This window comes from Lytechinus variegatus, chromosome 2, assembly GCF_018143015.1.
Source record: "Lytechinus variegatus isolate NC3 chromosome 2, Lvar_3.0, whole genome shotgun sequence".
Taxonomy (NCBI): domain Eukaryota; kingdom Metazoa; phylum Echinodermata; class Echinoidea; order Temnopleuroida; family Toxopneustidae; genus Lytechinus; species Lytechinus variegatus.
Window position 1 is genome coordinate 20,906,981 of NC_054741.1, and position 23,920 is coordinate 20,930,900.

At 38.2% G+C, this 23,920-nt stretch overlaps 1 protein-coding gene across 2 annotated transcripts; it reads right to left on the reverse strand.

The window, feature by feature from the left end:
- Positions 1–2,292: 2,292 nt before the first annotated feature.
- On the reverse strand, positions 2,293–23,322 carry LOC121407544 (monocarboxylate transporter 13-like). Of its 2 annotated transcripts, none has more exons than XM_041598676.1 (4): positions 22,838–23,322; positions 5,634–5,777; positions 4,065–5,315; positions 2,293–3,707 (listed from the first exon to the last, which is right to left on the reverse strand). In XM_041598676.1, exons 1-4 carry the CDS (start codon positions 23,046–23,048, stop codon positions 3,550–3,552), a joined length of 1,764 nt encoding a protein of 587 aa, XP_041454610.1. In that variant the 5' UTR covers positions 23,049–23,322; the 3' UTR covers positions 2,293–3,549. The 2 variants fall into 2 exon arrangements, with proteins under 2 accessions (XP_041454610.1, XP_041454612.1); XM_041598678.1 differs by lacking the exon at positions 22,838–23,322 and adding an exon at positions 14,289–14,707.
- Positions 23,323–23,920: the final 598 nt, after the last annotated feature.

Consider the following 23,920-nt stretch of genomic DNA (forward strand, 5'->3'; position numbering starts at 1 on the left):
ATAAAGTGTACTAAATAATTCCAGACAAAAATGATTAACTACCAAATTATTATATGATATTCACAATTTGCAGGATTTTCATCGTAAGCAGATTGCTTGAAAAAATGACAATCCCAAACTAAAACTAATTAAATTAATTAATACATTTATAAATAACGCATTTATAATTAATACTTTTATAATGGTAATCTAAATGAAGAATACAAAATAAAAGGATAATTGGGGAAAATAGGGTAGAAGGGAGGAGATGGGAAACGTTGTGTGATATTATCATTCATTATAGAAATGTATTCACACGAACTTCCTCTGAACCTATTGAAACCTAAGAATAAAAGAAGACAAGAAATTCGGAAAATAAAATGTGTAAACAAAATTTGGTATTTTCATGTCATGTTGGGAACTAAAATCCCACTTAATTAAGATTGTAGACACGATTGATAATTCTTATCAATTTTTAATGTCACTTTGAAACTTTAAAGAAATTTAATTGTTGGTAAAATCGTGTGCTGCAGTTGAGGGTGGATGGGTGATGTGGGAATACAAAAAAGTATTCATCCCCGGGGGGGGGGGGCACTTCCATTCACGAGTGGATACCATGTGCGACCATGAGGTCTCAAAAAGCACCCTAAACACCTATTTTCCATATTCTGAAAATGCACCCCTTAACAAGTATTGGAAACAAAACGATACTATTTGCAAGTATCCCTGAATTGAACCCCTATAAACAAGTACAGCGATATGTTATGTCACGGAAGTCGGTCGTCGGTTTTACTTTTACCTACATGATGGGTTTAGTACAGCCCAACTCGCGCAAATCATACTCTAAACCCCGCTCTAAACAAGTAGTGTTGACTTCTGGGGCAAACATGCATCCTTTATAAAACATTTTAGTCTGGATTTTTTAATACCTTCGCAAATTTGACCCTAAACACGTAATTTTATTTCAGTGTTTTGACACCCTTATTTCCGCCCTATCTTGAAAAAGACATCCTTTTTACATGTTTCTTTGGTCGCGCATGGTATTCACTCGTCAATGTAAGTGCCCCCCCCCCCCGGGATTTCATCTCACAATCTCGACCTAAAAAAAATCCTTCTTGTCAATTGCACTTTGTCTCAGAATTATCGTATTTTAATTTAATATCCAGTGGCGTTTTCAGGATTTTCCGAAGGGGGGGGGTACATTTTCCCCAACGAAAATTTGACAAGCAGAAAAAAGGTCCTTCATTGTGTTTGGACGTCAGATATTCCCATTACATATTTTGTGGCTCTCAAGGGGGGGGGGTGCACACTTGTGTTTAAACAAAATTTTTCCATAAAAATATTGACTATGTCTCTCACAAGGGGGCAAGGGCCGGAAATGCCCCCCTCCTTGGATCTGCCAATGTCAACATCCTCTTTATTTTCATCAGAGAGGGAAAGAACTTAGTCGAAATAACACAAAATAATACTTTTCATTTATATTTCATTAGAAACAAATTTTAATACTGCTATAGGAGATTCTAGAAAAATAGAAAAAATGCACATTCATAAAGATAAAGGAAGAATAATTATTCACGTAATATGGATTGAATATGATACTATCAAAATCAGTATACTTTGAAAGATATTCTCTATTAATAAATTTCTGTATAAGAATCTACATTTAAAATTTAGAGTATATATTATTCACATACATGTATAATTATGATTTTCGATCTTCTTCCTTCTCAGCTGCATGTCTATAGATCATCATGAGCAAAATGCTGCAATACTAAAGGAAATACTTTCCATCATCTCTTCATAATATTGGAATCTTGAATAGGCAATTACGCATACATGAGATTGCAAGAGACTTATAATATTACTTTGTCCCACATTCGAAAATCTAACAGGGGGAATATGGGGCACATTTCATAAATGCGTCAACTACACTATGAGCTCAACACATGCCTATGGCAAGCCAATCTTAACAAAGATCGGTGAACAGTACTGATCTGTAATAGATCCATATCCCATGCGTCTGCATTTTATTCAATGTCAATATTGTTCAGCTTGGCATTCCATATAGATGGCGGCGTAATGAACCGAAAACTTTGAGGGGGTCAGATATGATCGGGTAAAATTAATAAAAAGTTGCGAGCGTGCAAATATTTTGACATTAAATTTTATTACAAAAATCCAATTTTGTTATAGATTTTGACATAATATTCAGGAAATATCATATGTCACCTTCTCTCTTTCCTATTCTCATTTTTCTTCTTGGTCATGAACATTATTTTTTGAGGGGGCGCTATAGCCCCAAGCCCCCCCCCCCTCATCTGTACGCCAGTGGGCGTCGAGGTGGCGTTATTATGCTCCCGAACGTGCCCCTGATCTGAGCGTTTCGTAACTGCATTTGAATATTTTTTTTAAACAGATATGGCACCACTCATAACCATAATTATACTGGATTAACTCAAAGAGTTGAACACAGTTGAATTCCCATTTAATTTATCTCAAGCTTTTAGCACCCCCTTCTTCCCTCTATGTGTCTCTCCCTCTCTCTCTACTGTCCCTCTCTATTTCACTCTTAACCATTGTCGTTCTCGAGCGCCCTCAATTCATTCTTCAATATCTTTATTTGTCCCCCGAATTTGTCCATATTCTCCTGTACACACTAGAGGACTTTTTCTTGTATTCTTCAGAAATTATTTTTCCCTCTTGACGTAGTTTTCCAGGTAACAGTTTTCAGGTTTCCACTGCAGCATGCCTGCACATTCTCTTCCCTCACTGCTTCATTGCAGTGGATAGTCTTATTTTATTATATGAAGAGTATTTGTGATTCTCTATTCACATCAAAGATCGATTCATTCTTAAAATTACTTGTTTCATAATGTACATAATAGCCTAAATTTTTCAATATAACCAATCGCATTTAATATGACAATTGTGATGAAAATAATAAAAGTAATTGAGCAATAAAAACGCGTAATTTAGAAACATGATATAAAATTGTTCGAATCTACGTATATATCTCTTTATATAGGTTGTGCATGTGAAATAATGAGATAAGAATCATTATAATAGTAATATAAAGATCATAAAAAATTGATGACGATACTGATGATAAACACAATATTTCAAATTACACAATATAGCAAAGTGAAGTGGGGATGCAAGGTAAAATTTCCAAAACTCATTTATCTCCTAGATGGAGAGTGACAAATCAAAATTAACGTCTTTAATTACTTGTCTATAATCATATAATTGTGGCTGTTAACATCTTTTCTCAGAGTCCGTAGCAATAAGTCGCAGTATCTGACTACAGACGTTACAGACCCACCCAACACGGTCTCTGATGGCACTTTGGTGGAGCATGGCGATGCCGAATCACGATCTTTCGCCAGCTCCGGCGACAATAATATTGCTCCACATTGGATTAACCATATCCTACCATGCTACCCTGAATCTAACACAAAACCCTATTGCAACCCTAGCCCTAACCCTACATCTTAGACAGAATAAAGCCAGGAGCCAGCGTCGTGCCAAACATTATTGTTTCATAAAAAGGGAAAAACAGTTTTTGGAAAATCAGATTGCTTTGGTTCTGGATTTGCCCCTTTTCAAGGTCATTGCTTCCCGTCTTTTGAGAATAAGGATGAAAACACTGAGGGCAGCAGACAGTGACGAGAAAACTGCAGCCAGAACGAAAGTGAGAAGAAAGCTACCAGTCACATCCTTCAGATAACCTACAGAGATACAAACAGGACGATGTAAATATATTGCAAGAATTATGGACTAAGATAAAATCATATATCCCGTTTGTTTGGTCGAGTGGAAGGAACTTTGTTATTCATAATGTATGTTCGATCATTTAAAATTATATCAAGGATTATATCAGACTGGGCCATCCTATCATGTATTGCTTGGCATCTGGAAGATAAATTCACAGAAAATTACAAGACCAGGACTACACGTAAGTCAGTCAAGTCAAATGAACCAATAATAATTATATACTTTGTTTAACACAAGTTAAAATTAACAAATATGTGACAACATTTAGCAGGACTATAGTACCAATACAAAAACAAGAAAAAAATATTTACCCAATGCCAAACTGCCGAAAAGACCTCCAAAACCTTCGACAAGGAGAAGCCATCCCAAGGAGATTGAATTGGCACAGTCATCGATCACCCTCTGCATGACGATGTTGAGTGAGACAATAGTCCCTGCAGATACTCCGAGGGTCAAAGATGCCAAGACAGCAACCGCATAAACCCTTATCAGGAGTCCCAGGACCAGTGAGGACGATGCCATTAGTATCTGTGCTCCTATGTACAGATGCGTGGTTTTCACATACCCTTTCATCACTATGATGCCATTGGAAAAACGGCCAACGGCTTGAGAAATCCCTACGGCAGAGAGGAGTGTAGCTGCCTGCATGGGAGAGAGTCCTCCATGCGTTCCAGCAGGGGCAAGGAAGATACTACACGTCATGTAGGTACCTGACAAGAAAAATATGGCAACGAGAAGTGCAGCGTGGCAAATGGAAGTTGTCCGGCTGATGGGTTTGGCACTGAACTTGCAAAGTTTGGATATTCTGAAAGTAGATCGTACAACCTTTGCATTCTCAAGGTTATGATATTCATTTGGGATATCATTCACTCCAGTTTGACTACCGGTGCAATCTTGACAACTCGAAAGATTGTCTTCTCCAGAGACACTGGATCGAGAGCATCTATTGTCCTTTGTCATGGAGACGCCAGACTTGACATCAACGTGTCTATCCAAAACTACTAGACCTTCTTCTACCAATTCTTTGTTTTCGTCGATATCTTCATCTGAGTCACAGAGACGGTCATCACCATGGGCTGGAATACCCGTTGATGATGGATAACATTCTTTGGTGTCAGACGATTCACTACGGTTTTCGGCAGCTCCCACAGAAGAGCCTAAGTCTTTTGTTTCTGAAGACTCCATACAGGAAGTAGGTTGTTGGTCAGAGAAAGTTTTTCGAAGCAGGAGTTCATGTGTGCCGTTTTTCACATCATCATCATTGTCATGATTAAGGTTGGATACTTTGCAGTCATCACTGACCACCGGTCTTCGTTTCCTGATGACCTCAGGTTTTATGAGTGCACCAATGACAACAGTGTTAAGCGATATGGCCGAAGCAATCACTAAAGCCCCCCTCCATCCGTAGTAGGAAGCAAGGACCCTGAGAACTGGGGAAAAGACAAACACCGACATGGAGACGCCTGTAATTGCCGCACCATTAGCTAGAGCATAGTGACGGTCGGAGTAGTACTGTCGAATGGTAGCTGTAGATGCAGTGTAGATGGCACTTCCTCCAATCCCTAAAGACAAGAATGAAACGATAACAAATTGAGGAACAAATAATTATTAAAGTGCTTGATGAAGAAAGTTGATTACAGATACCTTTTGATACTGACAGAAAATAAAAATTACAATATTTTCCCAGCTTCGTCTGTTTTTCTTCTTTCTACCCCTCCTTTTATAATGGTTTTCGATGGATCCCGAAGTACAAAGTATCTTCTTACATTCTTCATTTCTCTCTCCTCCCCTTCTCTCGATCTCATCAACTTGTTGCAATTTCAAATGTTTCGTACAGTACTCCATATCATATACAAGTACATGTTTTTATTTTTCTTTACCTCCAAGCAGACTGTATCCAATCCAAATGAACGCAATGTGCCTTGCGAATGCCATGATGAATATTCCTGCAGACAGCACAACACCACCCATCATTATTACCGGTCGACATCCTACAACGTTGAGAGCGTAAGACACTATTGGTCCTGAAATCGAGAATAGAATAAAAGTAAAAAACAAACAAAAACATTAAGTACAGTAACGTACATCATTCCGATATTAGGGCATTTTCGCATTCGACCACTACGCAGAGAATTCTTATTAAAAAGCCTTTCATTGACAAAACGGTCTTTGTCGAAAATCGGTGAATCCTAACAACAGGGTCGTCCTGGAACTCTGGACAAACCAGATATTTGCAATTTTTCGTCAGGTCCTAGTTTTCGGGCGATCTGCAATTGGTCTACCAACTGAGGCTTTCGACGAAAACCTCGATCTCATTGCAGCTGTCCTTTGTGATTTGAGTAGCATTTTCAAAGGAATTGCAAACCTAGGCTAATATTCTGCAGACAAGGTTTTGTTTATAATCGGGCGATGTCACGCAACCTTTTTGGAAAAATAAAGATACGTCAAAGATACATGGAATGTGGTGTGTGAAAGAAAACGATTAAAAGATAATAACTAGGTGTAGTAGAAATTCTTGCTCCCCAACCGTATCAATAACCTCAAAACTTACAAAATTTCATAATCTAATCAAATCATTAGTCTCTTTTTTATGCACTCGCTGACTAATTCATCATTTGTGCATTTGATCTATTGTGACAATGAGCCATGGCGTCTATGACATAAAACCTGTTTGGTGACTCCATAATCAGATCAAATCACCGTTACTCAGTGTTCAAGAAGTTAAATCAATATAAGGATTCTTCAGTTATCGCAGGAAAAGACATTTTAGATTTATAAAATAAATCACACAGACACATATAAGACCGTTAGTAGCCCGAAATAAAACCCGTTAGTATTTAGCCTATGAGCAACTTTTCTCAAATTACATTTCCTATTTTTGTTGGGATAGGGTATTCAACACTTGACAAATGAAGATGTACACTATGTATGATATCCCGACATATTCTGTAGTATTCAGATCCTAAGAAAGAAAGAAAGAAAGAAAGGAAGGAAAGAAGGAAGGAAGGAAGGAAGGGAGGAAGGAAGAAAGAAAGAAAGTAACCAGATGGCTAAAAGAGTACGTCAGTGATCAAGAGCTCAAAGTTGAGTTCAATGATTATTTTGTAATCATCAGGATCATGAGAACAAAAACGGGATAAATAGACGGACAACCCCAAAACAACAATACCTATGGTGGGCGGAAGCATAATGTAAAAAAAAATGAAAACCGAAGGGTGTGTAATGGCATTTCATAATATATAAAAATAATTATTATATATAAGCTATCGTTGTTTGCCCATAAAGTTCTTTAAAGTTAGTGGAGGTGCAGTGGCCGAGTGGTCTCAGGCGCCTGACTATACATGGAAAAAAATAAGATCGGATACGGGGTCTATAATGTGACTCGGGCTTAAATGTTTCTGTGCTGTGCTGCAGTCGCATTTTCCCTACGGCGGCCGTTCAGCGAGTCGAAAACAGCCGTTTTGTTTATTTTTATTTAAACCGTCTATATGAAACGGGTACAAAAAATGTTAAAACGCCTGTTTTCGAAAGGAAATGTGACTGCACCGTAACTGCACAGCCAGGCTACCCTGATCGGACGCTCGAGCATTCAAGGAACTCTTCCTACCAGGTATACCCATTTACTACACCTGGGTGGATTTTCATTGTTATACTGAAATGATTTGTACCGGGGTGGCGTTAAAGGGTAGGCGGTGATGAAAGCCTTCTGTTTTTTTTTCAAGTAGTGAAGAAATAAATGACAGAAGAAAGCAGGGAGGGATAAAAAGAAGACAAAGGATCCGAAGAGAAAAGCAATGACGCCAAACTTCGGTCGCCAAACTTCGGTCTCCAAACCCCTTCTCGGATCATTTTAAACAAAGTCCGATGATGGCTTTAAGCCTTTGATGTAGAAAGACTCCAGGGAAGCGTTTCATCAACATTTCTAAGTGTCACACCAAAGTGAAAAATAGGGGGCTCTGGAATTAAACTTGGTCTTAAAATACGGTTCTTCGGAACGGCTCTAGGAACAACGATTGCTAGAAATACAATGCTCTGATACATGACTATATCAGAATTGAGGGCCTGGGGGTCTCCATGCCAGACTGACCGGCGCCATCCGGCTATAAAGTTCAGTATAGTCGCGCACTAGGACGGGGAACCACAAATTTGAGGGTCTCCGCAACGGAAAAAAAATCAGAATTTCAACGGCTTTCTCTGGAACGGAAATTTGGGCTGTAAATGGGGGTCTCGACAGCTATGGAAGGCGAAGTGTTCCAAAATATTTTGAAACACTTCGCCTTCCATATATAGACTGCGGCACATACGTTTTACACAAGTACTGTCTTTAAAACTTTGGCAGAGCATGACTCGGACAAAAAGGGGCAGACCAAAATTAAGGTGATCGTCTGATCATCCGATCCTCACAGTCGCGGGTAGTTTTTCCATCACCATATATTTCTGCATGATTCTGCATAAGAACAATAAATCCATTAAAAAAAAACTTAAGCGCCGGCCCTGGGTTTGCACTTGAATGATTTACATTCGATGAATAGAATGATGAAAAATGATCTGAATTGAAAATCAGATTGTTTGTTTGCTGTGATGGGGTTCAGTAAAAGCGCCCTTTGTTATCAAACCGCCGACAACAAAAGAATATAGCTGTAAATGTTTTTACATACCGGGGGTGGAGGGATCGACCTCACCTCCTTCAACACCAAATGTAGCTCTCTCAAAACTAAAACATGGCCTTGAAAGTAATATTTGCATTCCTAGCATGAAAAGAAGTATGGCTTGCTTTTGGTCTCGGGTGAGTTGTCTTGTATGAGTCGCTTGTTTGTCTGTCATGATTCTGATCTTTAGAAATAATATATTATAATTATCCTCGATCTTTACATCTGACAATTCATGAATGCGTTAACAGCATGTGCAAAACTCTCAATAGCAGCAAAACAAAGGGATAACACTTCAAATCATCTGAATGCGTTTAATTTTACTGAAATAAGGTATTTGTTTATTGTAATAAAAACATAATTTTGTACAGGACATAGTGTCCTGTTTCATAACGAGTTACATCTGTGGCAACTACTATAACATGTATAAAGAACATGGCTCAGCAGCCACTAACAATAAAGTTTTAACGTGGTTACAATCAGGCGCGCCGGAACACTTTCAGTTTTGGGGGGGCAAAATTCCGAAGGGGGCACAATATTTTTGACAGCGTGAGATACCGAAGCGATCGAGCGGGAGAGGCTATGAGACCCCCCCCCCCCCCACGGTAAGGATTTTGTGTAAAAATGGAGTATAAAAGTTGCGTTTCTAAGTGCATTCAAAAATAAATTTCTTGAGAATTAAACAGTCTCGGAGTTCTTTTTGCTCCTTCTGTATCCTCCCTTCTGACCCAGCCTGGTGTTTCTTCATGACCAGGGTCGCAGTTCCAGCAAATTACGAGCCTTATTGCAAACGAAATTGTTTCAAACCAGTGTAATATAGGCCTTTTAAAGACTTTAAGATGACAAACATGACCGTACGCCGCCGGGGGCCGCCGATCGAGAGGGCAAAATTCCCAAAATTCACCAAAAGTGTGCACGAAATCCTTCAATTTCATTCTAGAAAATGCAAAAGCTCCCCCATCACAAATCCCCTCGCTCTTACGTTTCTTCGAAAATTTAGGTCTTGCAGCCCCACCCACTCCCGGGTTGTTTTTTTATTTTTGCAAACGTCCATGAATAACAAAAGCTGGGATGAACCAGAGAACATAGCTGCCATCTCGATCTGATTAGTAACAGGTAATGTGAAGAAGTTTTGGAATCTAAAATACATAAGTGCTATATATAAGCTGAAATATTAAAAGACAAAACGCCTTCCAATCATGCCAATGAAAAGGAATAGAGGAAAATACGGGGCTGTGAAAATAGCTTAAGTTTTTTTTTTATAGTAGAGCACTACTGTAACGCTTATTTTTTTCTTTTATATTCTTTACATTTTTATTCATATCTCGGATAATATGAGTCCGGTTAAGGAGATACTTTCACAGATGATTTTATTTATTCATGTCTAAACATTATCTCTAAGTTGCTTTCGAGTGGGATTCACCATTTTTACAAATTATAATCCTCTACACATGATTATTCTGAGTGTAATTTTCTGATAACATGTCTATATTGAGTTGAAATGACCTTGGTATTTTCTTTAGGGCACTGACTTGTTATTATTATTTGTTTGGCGTCACCTGTGCCTGGGAGGCGAAAAGCGAACTGAATCACTATGATCCACAGGTCTCTCCTCCCGATATATAACTGATGGGGGGATGCAGGTGGACCTCGACACCGGGGTTTCCCCCTACTCTTATACGAATAGTGCAGTGGGTTCTTAACGTGCAAAGGTGGTGACTCTCCTCTACACGGGGCCTCCATTTAACGTCCTATCCGAGGGACGGAGTGTTTTCCATTGTAACATAGCCTGCATCTATGAAACATGGGAGAGACGTTTACACACAACGCACTGACTTCAGTCATCCGCCCAGGGTGGACTCGAACCTACGATCTTTGGTTTGACTTCGACGGGCAGACGCGTTACCGACTGAGCCAACACCGCTCTCTTGTTATCACTGTATTAACTCAATTTATATTTAGTTGAAAATGAAATAATTGAAACAAGTTTCTCGAGATGTTATGGTTCCTGGGCTTGACAGCTATGACATAGATTCCATATCTTGCTCGAGTAACTAGTGTTCACGCGCGTTCAAGCCTGCGCGCGTTAGTTATATCGGGTCCGGTCTGAGCGTTTCTGGGCGACCGCGCGTTTGTTAGACGACACAGCCAGCATCATAGAATTATAAACCTAATCATTGGTGGACCACTATCAATTTGCCATTCGCTTTTAGTCTGAAATGTATTCATTAAAAGGTTAAACGTTATCACACTGTAATAAGATGGAAAATGGGCTTATCAAAGCTATGTTTCACAGAGGAACTGTTCGTCAAAAGACGCGAGGCTTACTATGATAATGTATTTGCCCCGTCTGGGGCAAATACATTATCATACGTTAATCTGGGGGGGGGGGGTCTCATAGCCTCTCCCGCTCGATCGCTTCGGTATCTCACGCTGTCAAAAATATTGTGCCCCCTTCGGAATTTTGCCCCCCCAAAACTGAAAGTGTTCAGAAAGCAAATACATTAATCTGGGGGGGGGGGTCTCATAGCCTCTCCCGCTCGATCGCTTCGGTATCTCACGCTGTCAAAAATATTGTGCCCCCTTCGGAATTTTGCCCCCCCAAAACTGAAAGTGTTCCGGCGCGCCTGATTGTAAAATTTTTTCATTTTTGACAATGGAAATGGAATGGAAGTGCCTTCATTTACTTTTGTCCTTAAATAATTTATCATTTTTCATCTTTTAGGGGGGAACGTTGGGGGGGGGGGCAAAATCTCGTTTTGCCCCCCCCCCAAATTTTATTTGGGGGGGCAAGTGCCCCCCTGCCCCCCCCGCTTCCGGCGCCCTTGGTTACAATAATGACAAAGTTACCACAGTCATGATTAGACTTTATGCAAAAGGCCCCGATATGTATAGACAATCGTTGTGTTATGGGATCTTTTATCTAGATATTAGGGAGCATCAATAAGAAAAATTCATAAACAAATCAGGAAAATATTATATGTCAATATTCAGCAGTATAACCGCATTCTAACAACTTGAGTTGGAAAATATACAGCAACAGCAGGCCCCGGGGGGGGCCACTTCCATTCACGAGAGGATACCATGCGCGACCATGGGGTCTCGAAAAGCACCCTAAACACGTAATTTCCATATTCTGAAAATGCACCCCTTAACAAGTATTGGCGTGTGAAACCCTACCCTTAACAAGTATTTGAAACAAAACGATACTATTGGCAAATAATCCCTGAAATGAACCCCTAAACAAGTACAAGAATGTTTTATTGTTACGGGTCCTTCGGTCGTCGGCTTTACCTTATTTGGTTTAGTACGACCCCACCTTCTACACCTCGCGCAAATCGGACTCTAAACACGAAGTGTTGGGACAAAAAGGACATCCTTTATAAAACATTTTAATTTTGTTTTATCATCCCCGCAAATTCGACCCTAAACACGTAATTTTCCTAGCGAAATAGATACCCTTTTTTCATTATTTTTGCGTTTTTGACACCCTTATCACGTTACGTACGTAACGTGCCCTATCGTGAAAAGGACATCCTTTTTACGTGTTTTTTTGGTCGCGCATGGTATCCACTCGTCAATGTAAGTATTTCTTCATGATTCTAGGTCCCGTTGCATAAAAGTTACCATCATGGTAACTCTGACTGTCAATGGTAGCTTTCCTGAAATCCTTGATCTTAAAGGGGAATGAAACCTTTGGAACAAATAGGCTTGTGTAGAAACAGAAAAATCAAAGAATAAGAATAAAGAAAGTTTGAGAAAAATCGGACAAATAATGACAAAGTTATGAGCATTTGAATATTGCAATCACTAATGCTATGGAGATCCTCCCATTGGCAATGCGACAAGGATGTGTGATGTCACTGATGAACAACTTTCCCTTTGTGGACTATAAAATACCCTCAAAATGTCTCTTTTTGCTTTTTCTTACGATGATACAAACTCTTTATCCATTATGTATTCTTAAAAAATATGTATTACATGCCCTCATGTAGAAAGAACACATGATCTATGGATAGATGTGATAAAAGAGGCAATTCAAGTGAAATATATACTAAAGTAATAGGGAGAGTTGTTCATCAGTGACATCACACATCTTTGTCGCATTGCCAATTTGCTATCTCCATAGCAATAGTGATCGCAATATTCAAATGCTCATAACTTTCTCATTATTTGTCCGATTTTTCTCAAACTTTTGTTGATCTGTTTCTTTGATTTTTCTGTTTTCACACAAGCTATCTTGTTCCAATGGTTTCATTCTCCTTTAATTGGCTGTTGATCAGCATTGCCATGGTATAGTTATACCATTGGATGTCAAAGTTACCATAATGGTAACTATTAAGCAACGGGACCTTGGACTTGTCTCTGCCTATAGCTTTGCGTGAACTCCCAACCTTGTTTCATTACATTAATTTCCTCAATGCAAATTATAATCTAATGGTGTTGGGTTATAGGACAAATTGACCCGTATTCTGAAGTCGGGTTTACCTTACACTCGGGTTTAAAGTTGTGGTTTAAGTATGGGAAGCCAATTGTTACATAAATCACAAACGGTAGAGATATCATATTTCAGCTCATTTGGCTCTCAAATAATTCATAATTGCCTAGGACATATATATAGAGATTGTTTTCACCATAAATGAATCAGGAAAGAGCACAGTAAATATATAAGAAACATACAGCTTAATTTTTTTTATACTTTTGGCCTCCCATACTTAAACCACAACTTCAAACCTGAGTTTAAGTTAAACCCGACTTCAGAATACGGGCCAAGGGGGTTTAATTACTGGGAAGGGGGAGGGGGTTCGATGTTCTGTGTTTAGGGGCTCTCTCAAACTATGAACAGCTATACGATTTAATTGGATGAGATTAAATCGATAAATCAATGAGGATTTTACTATAAGAGGGATCTGCATGGCCATCAAATGGATGGTTGACTTAATACTGCTGCGCTTGATAGATCAAGTGCAGACGGGTCCAGCTCAACTCGGTACACGAGACAACTCGGCCTCGCCAAAAAATTAGGTATATACAGACCTATAATTCCTAACGTTTTATAACTTTCATTGTCTTCCACCGAATTTCTCTCATCATTTTGTTTTGTTTCTTCTGGAGAATGGATGTCTGCTACACGTACATTAAACGCGCTGTTTGAAATATATTTATTTATTCATTTAATTCTGTTTTCTTTAGACAGGTTGGTCTCTGCAGTACCTCAAACTGCTTTTCGAGAGTCATATTCAACGCTGCTTAGTATGAACATTACAGTAGTTGTTTAATAATTTCTAACAAGGGTCCCGACAAGGGTTTAAAATCTTAAACACAAAGTTTGATTTTTAATATTCAACTGTTGATCTCTGTTTTTATCCGGTGTATAGTTGATAGTAGTGAGTAAAAGAATTGCAACTGGTAGTAAATTGATTGGAACATCGATCATTGGCATCTGCCACTATTCTGTTCAAAACAAAAATACAAAGTAGAACAAAAAATATACAAGATCATTGACAAGATATCTACAGTTTGATAACGCAAGGTATACAAGTAACTTTGAATGGAATGTATATCATCAAAACTCAAGTCTATAGGCTTTTATATATTAAAAGACCCTCGCGTCGTATTGTTGGATGCCTTTAAAACAAATCAGTCAAATTGACTAGACCAGTAGTCAGCTGGGAGCAACTGATATGGCAATCACTGATATTCACATTTCTGACATTCTAGTCAGAAATAACTATGTTCTAGTAAAATATGACTAGAAAATAGTCAAATATGACTAGAATAACAGGCACCCAGCCGACCCTATTAACTAGTCATTTTTGACTGATATAGTGCACTGAAATAGAATTAGGATCCGGGGGGGGGGGGGGGAGTCCATTTGAGTCTCACCTGAGATACCAAAAGGAACTACATATGTCGCCAATGTAATTCCGATCACAGCAGTGGTCATATGAAGGTCTATCGAAACATCATCTATGAACACCGTTAGGCTTGTATGAACACCCGAAAACATCGTGCAGATGAAAAACGCCATCGCCACCCACCAGAGCGAAAAGAAATGTTTTAAACACATCATTCCTCGATGAAGGCGACAATATTATTTTCGTAGTCGAAATCGACGTTGATTTCACGTTTCTTTGACGTCCCTTAACCGAGTATCGTTGATCAAATTAGACATAAAAAATATGCAGGTCCCAAATTTTACTGGTCTCGACGGTATAGCTCTTCTAGTAGTACTCAATATTCCATCGACTTCCTGCTCTTATGACAGTCAACCATAACTTATCCCGCTTTCAGACCTACCATCATGACGTATATACAACTCTGGAATTAACCGACCGTGTTACTTCAGACACAAAAAGTTTTTGATTACCACTCAATCCATACGCAATAGCGCTGCCAGGGTATATATAGATAGTGGGGGGGGGGGGTATATACCCAATTGAATTCAGGTGTATATCATACACTACTCAGGCCCTACTTGAAAAACAACGAGGTGCCAGCTAATTCTGCACAACTCGGCGGCGCCGAAAAATTGGGTGCCGTGTTCTTCAATCTCAGATCGCTATATTTTGTTGACAAAATTTGTTTTCTACTATGATTTCAATTGATGTCTGTATATTGGTAACAATCTTACCTAGGTTAGGGTTGGGATTAGGTTTGCAGCGGACAACTCGGGACCTAACTTCATTATTGTTTATTCATTTATTTATTCCACTTTTAAAACAGATAACATAGTATACATAAACAGCGGACAACTCGGGACCTAACTTCATTATTGTTTATTCATTTATTTATTCCACTTTTAAAACAGATAACATAGCATACATAAACAGCGGACAACTCGGGACCTAACTTCATTATCGTTTATTCATTTATTTATTCCACTTTTAAAACAGATAACATAATATACATAAACAATGTATCAATGATCAAATTAACTATCTAACATAAGTATTTAATACAAGGTAAACTGCAAAATGTAAAAAAAGTGAGGAGCTTGAATAAAAAGCAGAACTTGTAGAAAATAAGGCTTTTCAGTGGAGCCGAGTTGTCTCAATCGCAGTTTTTTTCCTGGACCTGGGGCCTGTTGCAGAAAGAGTTGCAATCAAACGCAACTCTAAAAATCATGCGCAACTTGATTTTCAACCAATCAACAGCGCGCATTTGGGACTTGCGATTGATTTCTTGGCTTGCGTTTAAACGCAACTCTTTCTGCAACGGGCCCCTGCTCATAATGGTTCCGTGACATTTGCTCCGGCGACCATTGCTCCGCTGCAAATTCCACACATTGATAATGGAATGACCAACTTCAACCCTGGATTTAGACTAAATTCTTAGACGCAACAAATATAGAGTCTGGAGCAATTGTTGCCGGACCGAATGTCGTGTCGCCGTTCATAATGTATACGTCCGAAACTTCTAAACGATAATTCAATTCAACATTACTTTATTTTCAAAGGTTCAAGCATTAATACATTCTCTAAAAGCTATATATTACAATGGAGGTAACAACTTAGTGAGCAAAGCTTGTAATGAGTGCACCGTGACATACTGGTAAACACAATAAAGACAAAATGAATTTAATTTAAAAAGGACGGGGGAAAAAAACTTCCATGCAAAGTACAATAGATCAGATGAATATATAGAAAGTTATGACATTTAAAAGTTTCGCTTTTATTTCACAAAACAGTTAAATGCACCTTCTGGTCGGTATGCAAATGGGGAGACCGATGGCGTCATCCACTATTTCTTTTGTATTTCAATACAAGTGGAATGCCTCTGGCCGTCTCACCTGCATCACGCAGTTCAATATAGCAGCAGTGCTGACTTTGAAAACTACTCTAACTCGCACAAGATGTTCAGTGATACATGGTTACTCTTATGTCCACTTTTTATGAACTAGACCAATAAACTTACAGAGATATGATGGTTATTCAACAAATACCCCCAATTCGGCCAAAGTTCATTGACCTTACATGACCTTTGACCTTGATCATGTGACCTGAAACTCGCACAGGATGTTCAGTGATACTTGATTACTCTTATGTCCAAGTTTCATGAATCAGATCCATAAACTTTCAAAGTTATGATGGTAATTCAACAGATACCCCCGATTCGGCCAAAGTTCATTGACCCTAAATGACCTTTGACCTTAATCATGAGACCTGAAACTTGCACAAAATTTTCAGTGATGCTTGATTACTATTATGCCCAAGTTTCATGAATCAGATCCATAAACTTTCAAAGTTATGATGGTAATTCAACAGATACCCCCAATTCGGCCAAAGTTCATTGACCCTAAATGACCTTTGACCTTAGTCATGTGACATAAAACTCATGCAGGATGTTCAGTGATACTTGATTAACCTTATGTCCAAGTTTCATGAACTAGGTCCATATACTTTCTAAGTTATGACGTCATTTCAAAAACTTAACCTCAGGTTAAGATTTTGATGTTGATTCTTCCAACATGGTCTAAGTTCATTGACCCTAAATGACCTTTGACCTTGGTCATGTGACATGAAACTCTAATAGGATATTCAGTAATACTTGATTAACCTTATGGCCAAGTTTCATGAACTAGGTCCATATACTTTCTAAGTTATGATGTCATTTCAAAAACTTAACCTCAGGTTAAGATTTGATGTTGACGCCGCCGTCGCCGTCGGAAAAGTGGCGCCTTTTGTCTCACTCTGCTATGCAGATGAGACAATATGAAATATTCTAATTTTCTCCTCATTGTTAAGTGGAACAAAATTTAATTCTTCCTGAACACATGGAATTAGCATTTTCAGTCAGGTTGGCCCTTATTGTCAACTCTGTAAATAAAAAAAATGAAATATTGTATTATTCAAGCAATAAATAACAAAATAGATAGTGAGGGACATCATCCATTCTAACATTTGCATGTGACTAAATATAATATTACTGTGCATATAACTATTTCATGAGAAATAAGCGAAACTTTATGATGTCATAACTTTATTTTGCATTGGATTTTGATGAAATTTTCAGCGTTGTGCTTGTTTGATTTTTCTCTATAGTATCGATTCAAATAAACCATTTTCTGGGGTGGACTTGACCTTAAAGTTTATCTTACGATAGATACGAGAACTCAAAGATCGAAAGTGAGGTTAAAAATCGGAATAGAAAAATGCCAGCAGAAAATTAATTGACGTTACCAGACGGAAAAACGAGTGGAAATTGATATGGATGTGTCCATATCGCTCATTTTCTGAGACCATTTTCAGAGGAATTGTAGTTGGAAGAGAACAGATAAGCAATCGTTGGTATGTGTATTGGAAGATGAGAACACGAAAACGATTTTCTTACTTTCTCTTATTCATGTTATTATAGGTTTTCCCGTCCAATTTCATCAGAGTTGCAGTTAAATTAGTGAAAGGACGTTCAAATTCGAAATATTTCATCCACATTCTGCACACATGGTTCATTTTCATTTATTCAGCATTCAATTCTGTTGTATATCATTCCTTTGAATTTTGTAGAAATTCAATTTAGAGAGAAATTCGTTCAAATTAAAGGCCCAAGGTGTCATTTAATATCGCGACTACGAACTAATCGGTTAATTTCGCCTAAAATACCATTTTCAATTTCATTTGTCGGCTCGCATGCATATTTGCACTTTAAACGTCCAAATTCAGATAATATGTTTCTGTGCTCATTTTTTTCTATGTTATACAATGTTTTTTTTTTCTCCAAACTTTACCCTATCTTTCAATTTTTCTGATCTTTTCAGTTAGAATCAGTATTCCATTATGTTTGATAAAGACGTAATTCATGTAACACAAGGTTGTAAACGGTTATTCTTGTGGTGATTGATGAGTGGGTGCAGGGGCCGATCCAGGATTCCCAAAAGGGGGGGGGCACATTTCCCGAGGAATTTAACGAGCAAAAAGGGGGTTTAACCAAAGAATAAGGGTATTTCGTCCACGAAAAAAATAACTGTGCCTCTCAAAAATAGGGGGGCACGAGCCGGCTGTGCCCCTCCCCCTGAATCAGCCAGTGAGTTGGTGGATGACTTATACCAAATGGTATGTATTTTTTTATTCACCATCTTGTTCTTTTTTTATTATTTTACATTGTAATTTATATCGTTTTGGGAAGGGATAAGAAACATAGTATTGACCACAGTTTATATTTATGAAAATGGAAAAAACGAGTTGTTGTTCCGATGATGATTTGTCAGATGGATGATAAATTTCAGTAAAATTATGAACATCCAATTTAGAAGTAACCACATTTTCTATAGTTATTCGAAAGAAGTGAAAAAAAACCAACGAAAAACACTGTCCATATCCTATAAGTGATTGCATATGAATGATTTTGAATTCCTACACGTTCGCAAGGAGGTTACAGGTGCGAATTTGAAAACACTTCTTCAGCTATTTTAATTTGATCATTCTTTACATACATGTTTAAATGAGATAACCATGAAATCGCGTGCCAATAGAATTAAATTGAACGAGGTATTTGGCTAATTAAATGCTGATCTCAGAGGTCATTCAAATTTATTTCAAACTGAATTATTACATCATTAAATCAGTTGAAATTTTGACGAAATTGGACGGGAAAACCTATATTACCTATAACTCAATCCGGGAACTCAACATATTGTGTTGAATACATTTTCCCAAGAAATATCATGAGATAAGGAGACAATCTGCACCTCGAGATAGTGGCGATTTTTCTTGTACACAAAATATAAAGATAGTTGTGCATATCACTTTGAAGCAACACTGCCAATTTGAGGATCGCTAAAGAAAGTGAACTGATTTATTTTTCTTTTTAAAAATTATCATTATAGCTATCTCTCCCGTATCTCTCTATCTCAACTTTTCCTTTCTCCAATTAAGATTTATTCCGCCTTTAAGCATACTTATCATTCACATCAGCCTGAACCAAACACAGACCCTGGAACCATAGAGCTATCTGTAATAGCTCTATGCTGGAACATTAATGAGCATGTCATTGTGACTTTTGTAACAATGAATCCTCCATAATGCAGCGACTTCCTCAATGTTACTGTTAAATCACACACACACACTTTTTTTCAACATATACACACTCTCACCCACCCACACAAACAATTAAAGGAAGTTGGCACATTTTATCATGGGCCATTGAAAGCCATATTCATCATCTGTTTTGAAGGAAACTGATCATAAAACCATTGTGTAATAAAAAGATTTAATCGTATTAACGACATGATATTTTCATTATCATTCTTCCTAAGATAATAATTTTTGTCATCACTAACCAGGCACAATAACACCCGGTGCCATGAAACCAGTACATTCTGGTTAGTAGGTCTAGTTTATGGCAGAGTAACTCTTCAATACCGAGCAAGTTTTTACCCTTCGCAAACGCAAACTAATATGAAAGATCAGGGCTCCGTCTTATAATAGTTGCAATTGATCCAACCAATCACAGCTATGGAAAGCCAGGAATGTCAACACCTAAAATGCATGTTTGTTCAAAATATTTGTTAACTATGATGTATTCACACACCCATGGTTTCTTGAAAATTCAGTGTACTTCTTTTTGTTTATAAAGGACATTTTTTTAAAACATTTTTTGTTGAAAATATTATGACAGTACTGGATTTCCATAGAATTGCGATTGATCGGACCAATCGTAACTCATTGTAAGACGGGGCCAAGCCGCCCAGGTGACCATTTCATAGCTGTTCGTAAGTTACGCACGACTTTACGCACGACTGGTGATCCTTTCTTGTGCCATATGATATCCCTATCTGACTTCTGCGTAAGAACATGTTCCAGTCGATCGTAAAGTTGTGCGTAACTTTACGAACAGCTTTATGAAACACCCACCAGGCATGTATGAAGAGACCATTGTAGGGGTGTAGAGTTATAGGGTGTTGTGCATGGCCCCGGGAAGCGGGATTGCTGGAGGGTGTTTCATAAAGCTGTTCGTAAAGTTACGCACAACTTTACGCACGACTGGAACATGTTCTTAGGTGATATATCAATTATACAGGGATATCATTTAGCACAAGAAAGGGTCACCAGTCGTGCGTAAAGTCATTCGTATCTTACGAACAGCTTTATGAATCACCCAGAAAATCTGGCTGAAAAAAGGGTTATTGCTCCAAAAAGTCTTTATTTATCATTTAAAAAAAAAACCCTAGCATCCCTATTAAAATGGTACACAGTGGCCATGGGTGTTGCAAGAAAATATTTGCAGTCTATTGCAAATTTTGATGCAGATTTACGACAGATAGATCCGAGATAGATCAATTTAACAAAAGCAAATCAATTTATATTTGCACACTGTTAGAAAATTTCAACATAAGTTCCTGCATTGTGTGAAATTAAATAAAATGTGTATTTAGTGTATGGAGCATTACAAACTAACCATTAAAACTCTTCTTTCAAAGCAGACCTGTTCTTTTAAATTGCAGAAAATTTCCTTTCATGACAATTTATCGAATATTTCTGTTATTTTTTCCCTGTAAAATCCTGTTTTTTAACATTTTCTTTAAAAAAAAAAAATCGTTTTTTTAAAATCATAATATTCATACGGCTTAAAACTCAACATCTAGTTTTGTTTTGACATATTCAACGACTTTACCATAGATATGAATATATTGAGACTAACAATCTTCTCATACATTACAATCCCCTCAAATGCAGACTTAGAGTGAGATTATGTAATTACACATAAATATATAAGCAATTGTAGAAACAGTCAGGGGGGCTACTAGTCTGCAGGCATAGACCCTGATTTAAACTTTGATTAACAATGCTTGTCTCCACGCAAAGACTAGTACATACAAAACTTGCTGTTTCTATTCAGTACACAAGGCATGAGTAGGCTGCAATTCAGACCCTTTACTCGAGTAAAGGTTTTGCACAGCAGACTAGGGGGCTACAGGGAATGTCCCATTTAGCAGTTTAGGACCCCTTTTTATGACTGTCAAAAGCACAAAAGCAAATTGCTTGTCATGTTTTTTTTTTTCCAGCAAAGTGCTCAACATCCTTTGTATATTCTGGACCCGCCCCTGCATTGGAGCAGCTTTATGCGACGCCCCCAATATACTTGTTGGTCATAATGCATCATCGAATTAAAGTCCTAAATTGATATGCAATTAATAAACCCCGAACATGTAGCCAGTTGGACCTACAACATCGAATTAAATTTCGAACCTGAAAGGGGCGGTTCCGGAGGCCAATACAAGGGGAGAACCTGGTAACGACCTTTTTAGGCATAACTTAATAATAAAAGATAACATAATAACGGCTAATACAATTCATTTTTTTGATGAAAATATCTCACTCCCCATTATCTTCTCTGCTATTATCATCACTCAAAGGCAGATCGAGGCATGCATTTCCACTTTGTTTGTCAAAAGGTATAAATTTGAATAGTTACTCCCTGAACCTTGGGTAATAATATCAGTACGTTGCCTTTTGGAAGGCTTCGAATGTTCGATAACATAATCCATCCATGTGAGATAGCACTAGAACATTCTCAACTCTATGTCGACTACGTATTGCCTGATGTGGTAGGTTTTTTCTCACTTTGAAAATTAATATTTCATCATTTCCAAAATGAGCAGATGTATCGATCTCATTGGTTAGTGGAGGTGCCGTGGCCGAGTGGTCAAGGCGCCTGGCTATACATGAAAAAGTCCGGGGTTCGATCCGCGGCAGCTATACGCCCGTGAGCAAGGCATTTAATCTACAATGCTCTTTTATCTTGCTTTCAAATAAATGGAAATGCTGTATGCATTATTGATAACTAGTTGTAAATTGTTTTTAAAAAAAAACAGAAAAAAAGTTTCTGTGAATTATTTGTAATTCTTGTTTTGAAAATGGACTTTTAACTGTTATAATTGATTACAAAAAATACTGATAAAAAAAATGGCATGCCTTTTACATGTCATGTCAACTTTTAGTTGGCACTGCACTGCGAATTACAAAAAAGGATATGATAGGGAATGACATGTCATAACTATTTGACTGAGTTGTTGTCTTCGATCTAGTCTGAGATACTTAGGGGAACGGTTAATGAACAATGACACCCCTCTCCATTTTAAGTCAAATAGAAATTATAGACTACTGATTTATGAGGGCCCTGATCACCAAGATAAATTATTATTTTTTATTTCACACACACACACACCAACAGGCATTTAGAACATAACATACAGGGACGAAGCAGCCAGGGGCATAAGGAGGGGTGGGGCGCATGACGACTATAATGGTGACGTCACATTCTCAATTAATAATAGGGATATTAACGTGGGACATTATTGAATACGTTTCTCCTTACTCTTTTCTGACCTCTTTGAAAATCACAACTTAATTGGCCAGGTTGCATCGGGTCGCTCCCTTACCCCCACACCATTTGAGGCGGCGCCCCTGGATGCATCATCAAGAAGAGGATTATACCTGAAATACCAAATGGAACTGTGTACGAAGCGAGCAACATCCCAACAACAGCTGTGGTCGTTTGAAGGTCCTTGGCGATATCGTCGATGATCACGGGTGCTGAATTCGGTACGCCACGACCGATGCCAAGACAAATATGGAACAAGAATGCCATCCACCATACGTGCAGCAGTGAAGCCCCGAGTGAAGCACAACCTTTTAATTTCGACATCGTCGTTCGATCGAGATCAGATCGTTGAATTCCGTCGGCTTGCTGAAAAGTGCTAGGCCCTACAGCTTCCTTGACAATTTACAGGTCAAAGAGAGATTGACAACAAAATGACACTGAATATTACAGACGGGAGCCTTCCAAGGGATAGAAATACAACACAACTTGAAGCGTGAGCTTCAGAACAGTGTTGCGCTTCATTAGACATACCGACTTTTTTAAAGATTGTTCTTTCATGAGCCAAACCCCGATACCCACATCAGCCAGAGCGTTTGACAAAAACTATTTTTGAATGAAAACCCCCGTATTTTTAGGATATCTTTTGAAGCGTGTAAGGGTATAGTCATCCAGAAATGGAACTCCATTGGACTAGTGGGCATGAAACGTTAGAGGCTTAATTTGGCTTAACGTACAGATTTTCCATCGGAGCAATTGTCGCCGGATCGAGCAATGTCATTGAAGTAAACCCTCAATCAGGGATACGAGCATGTTACGCCTCTTTAGGTTTTCCTAAAATGGTCTTTGGTAGAACCGCTCTTCGGAAGAACGAGATATCGTTCAACTGTTTCACAAAGCCGATTTAGGCGATCCGAAGAGAAAGACACCTCCAGACCCCCCCCCCCGGGGGGGGGAAGCACTTCTAATCAAGTATTTTCAAACGCACTCCCATTTCATCAATATCTGGGGTATAGAAATCAAAGTTCTATGTCTTTCTCTCCTACGAACGCAAAGGAGATAATTATCTTGCCTAAAATTTGATTAAAAGTGCAGGATTCTCAAATTAATAGACTTTTTTTTCATGCAGAATTCAGGGCACATACAAATATTCTGTTTTTAAGAAATAAAGTCTTGAAGATAGTATTCTTTTCAACTCG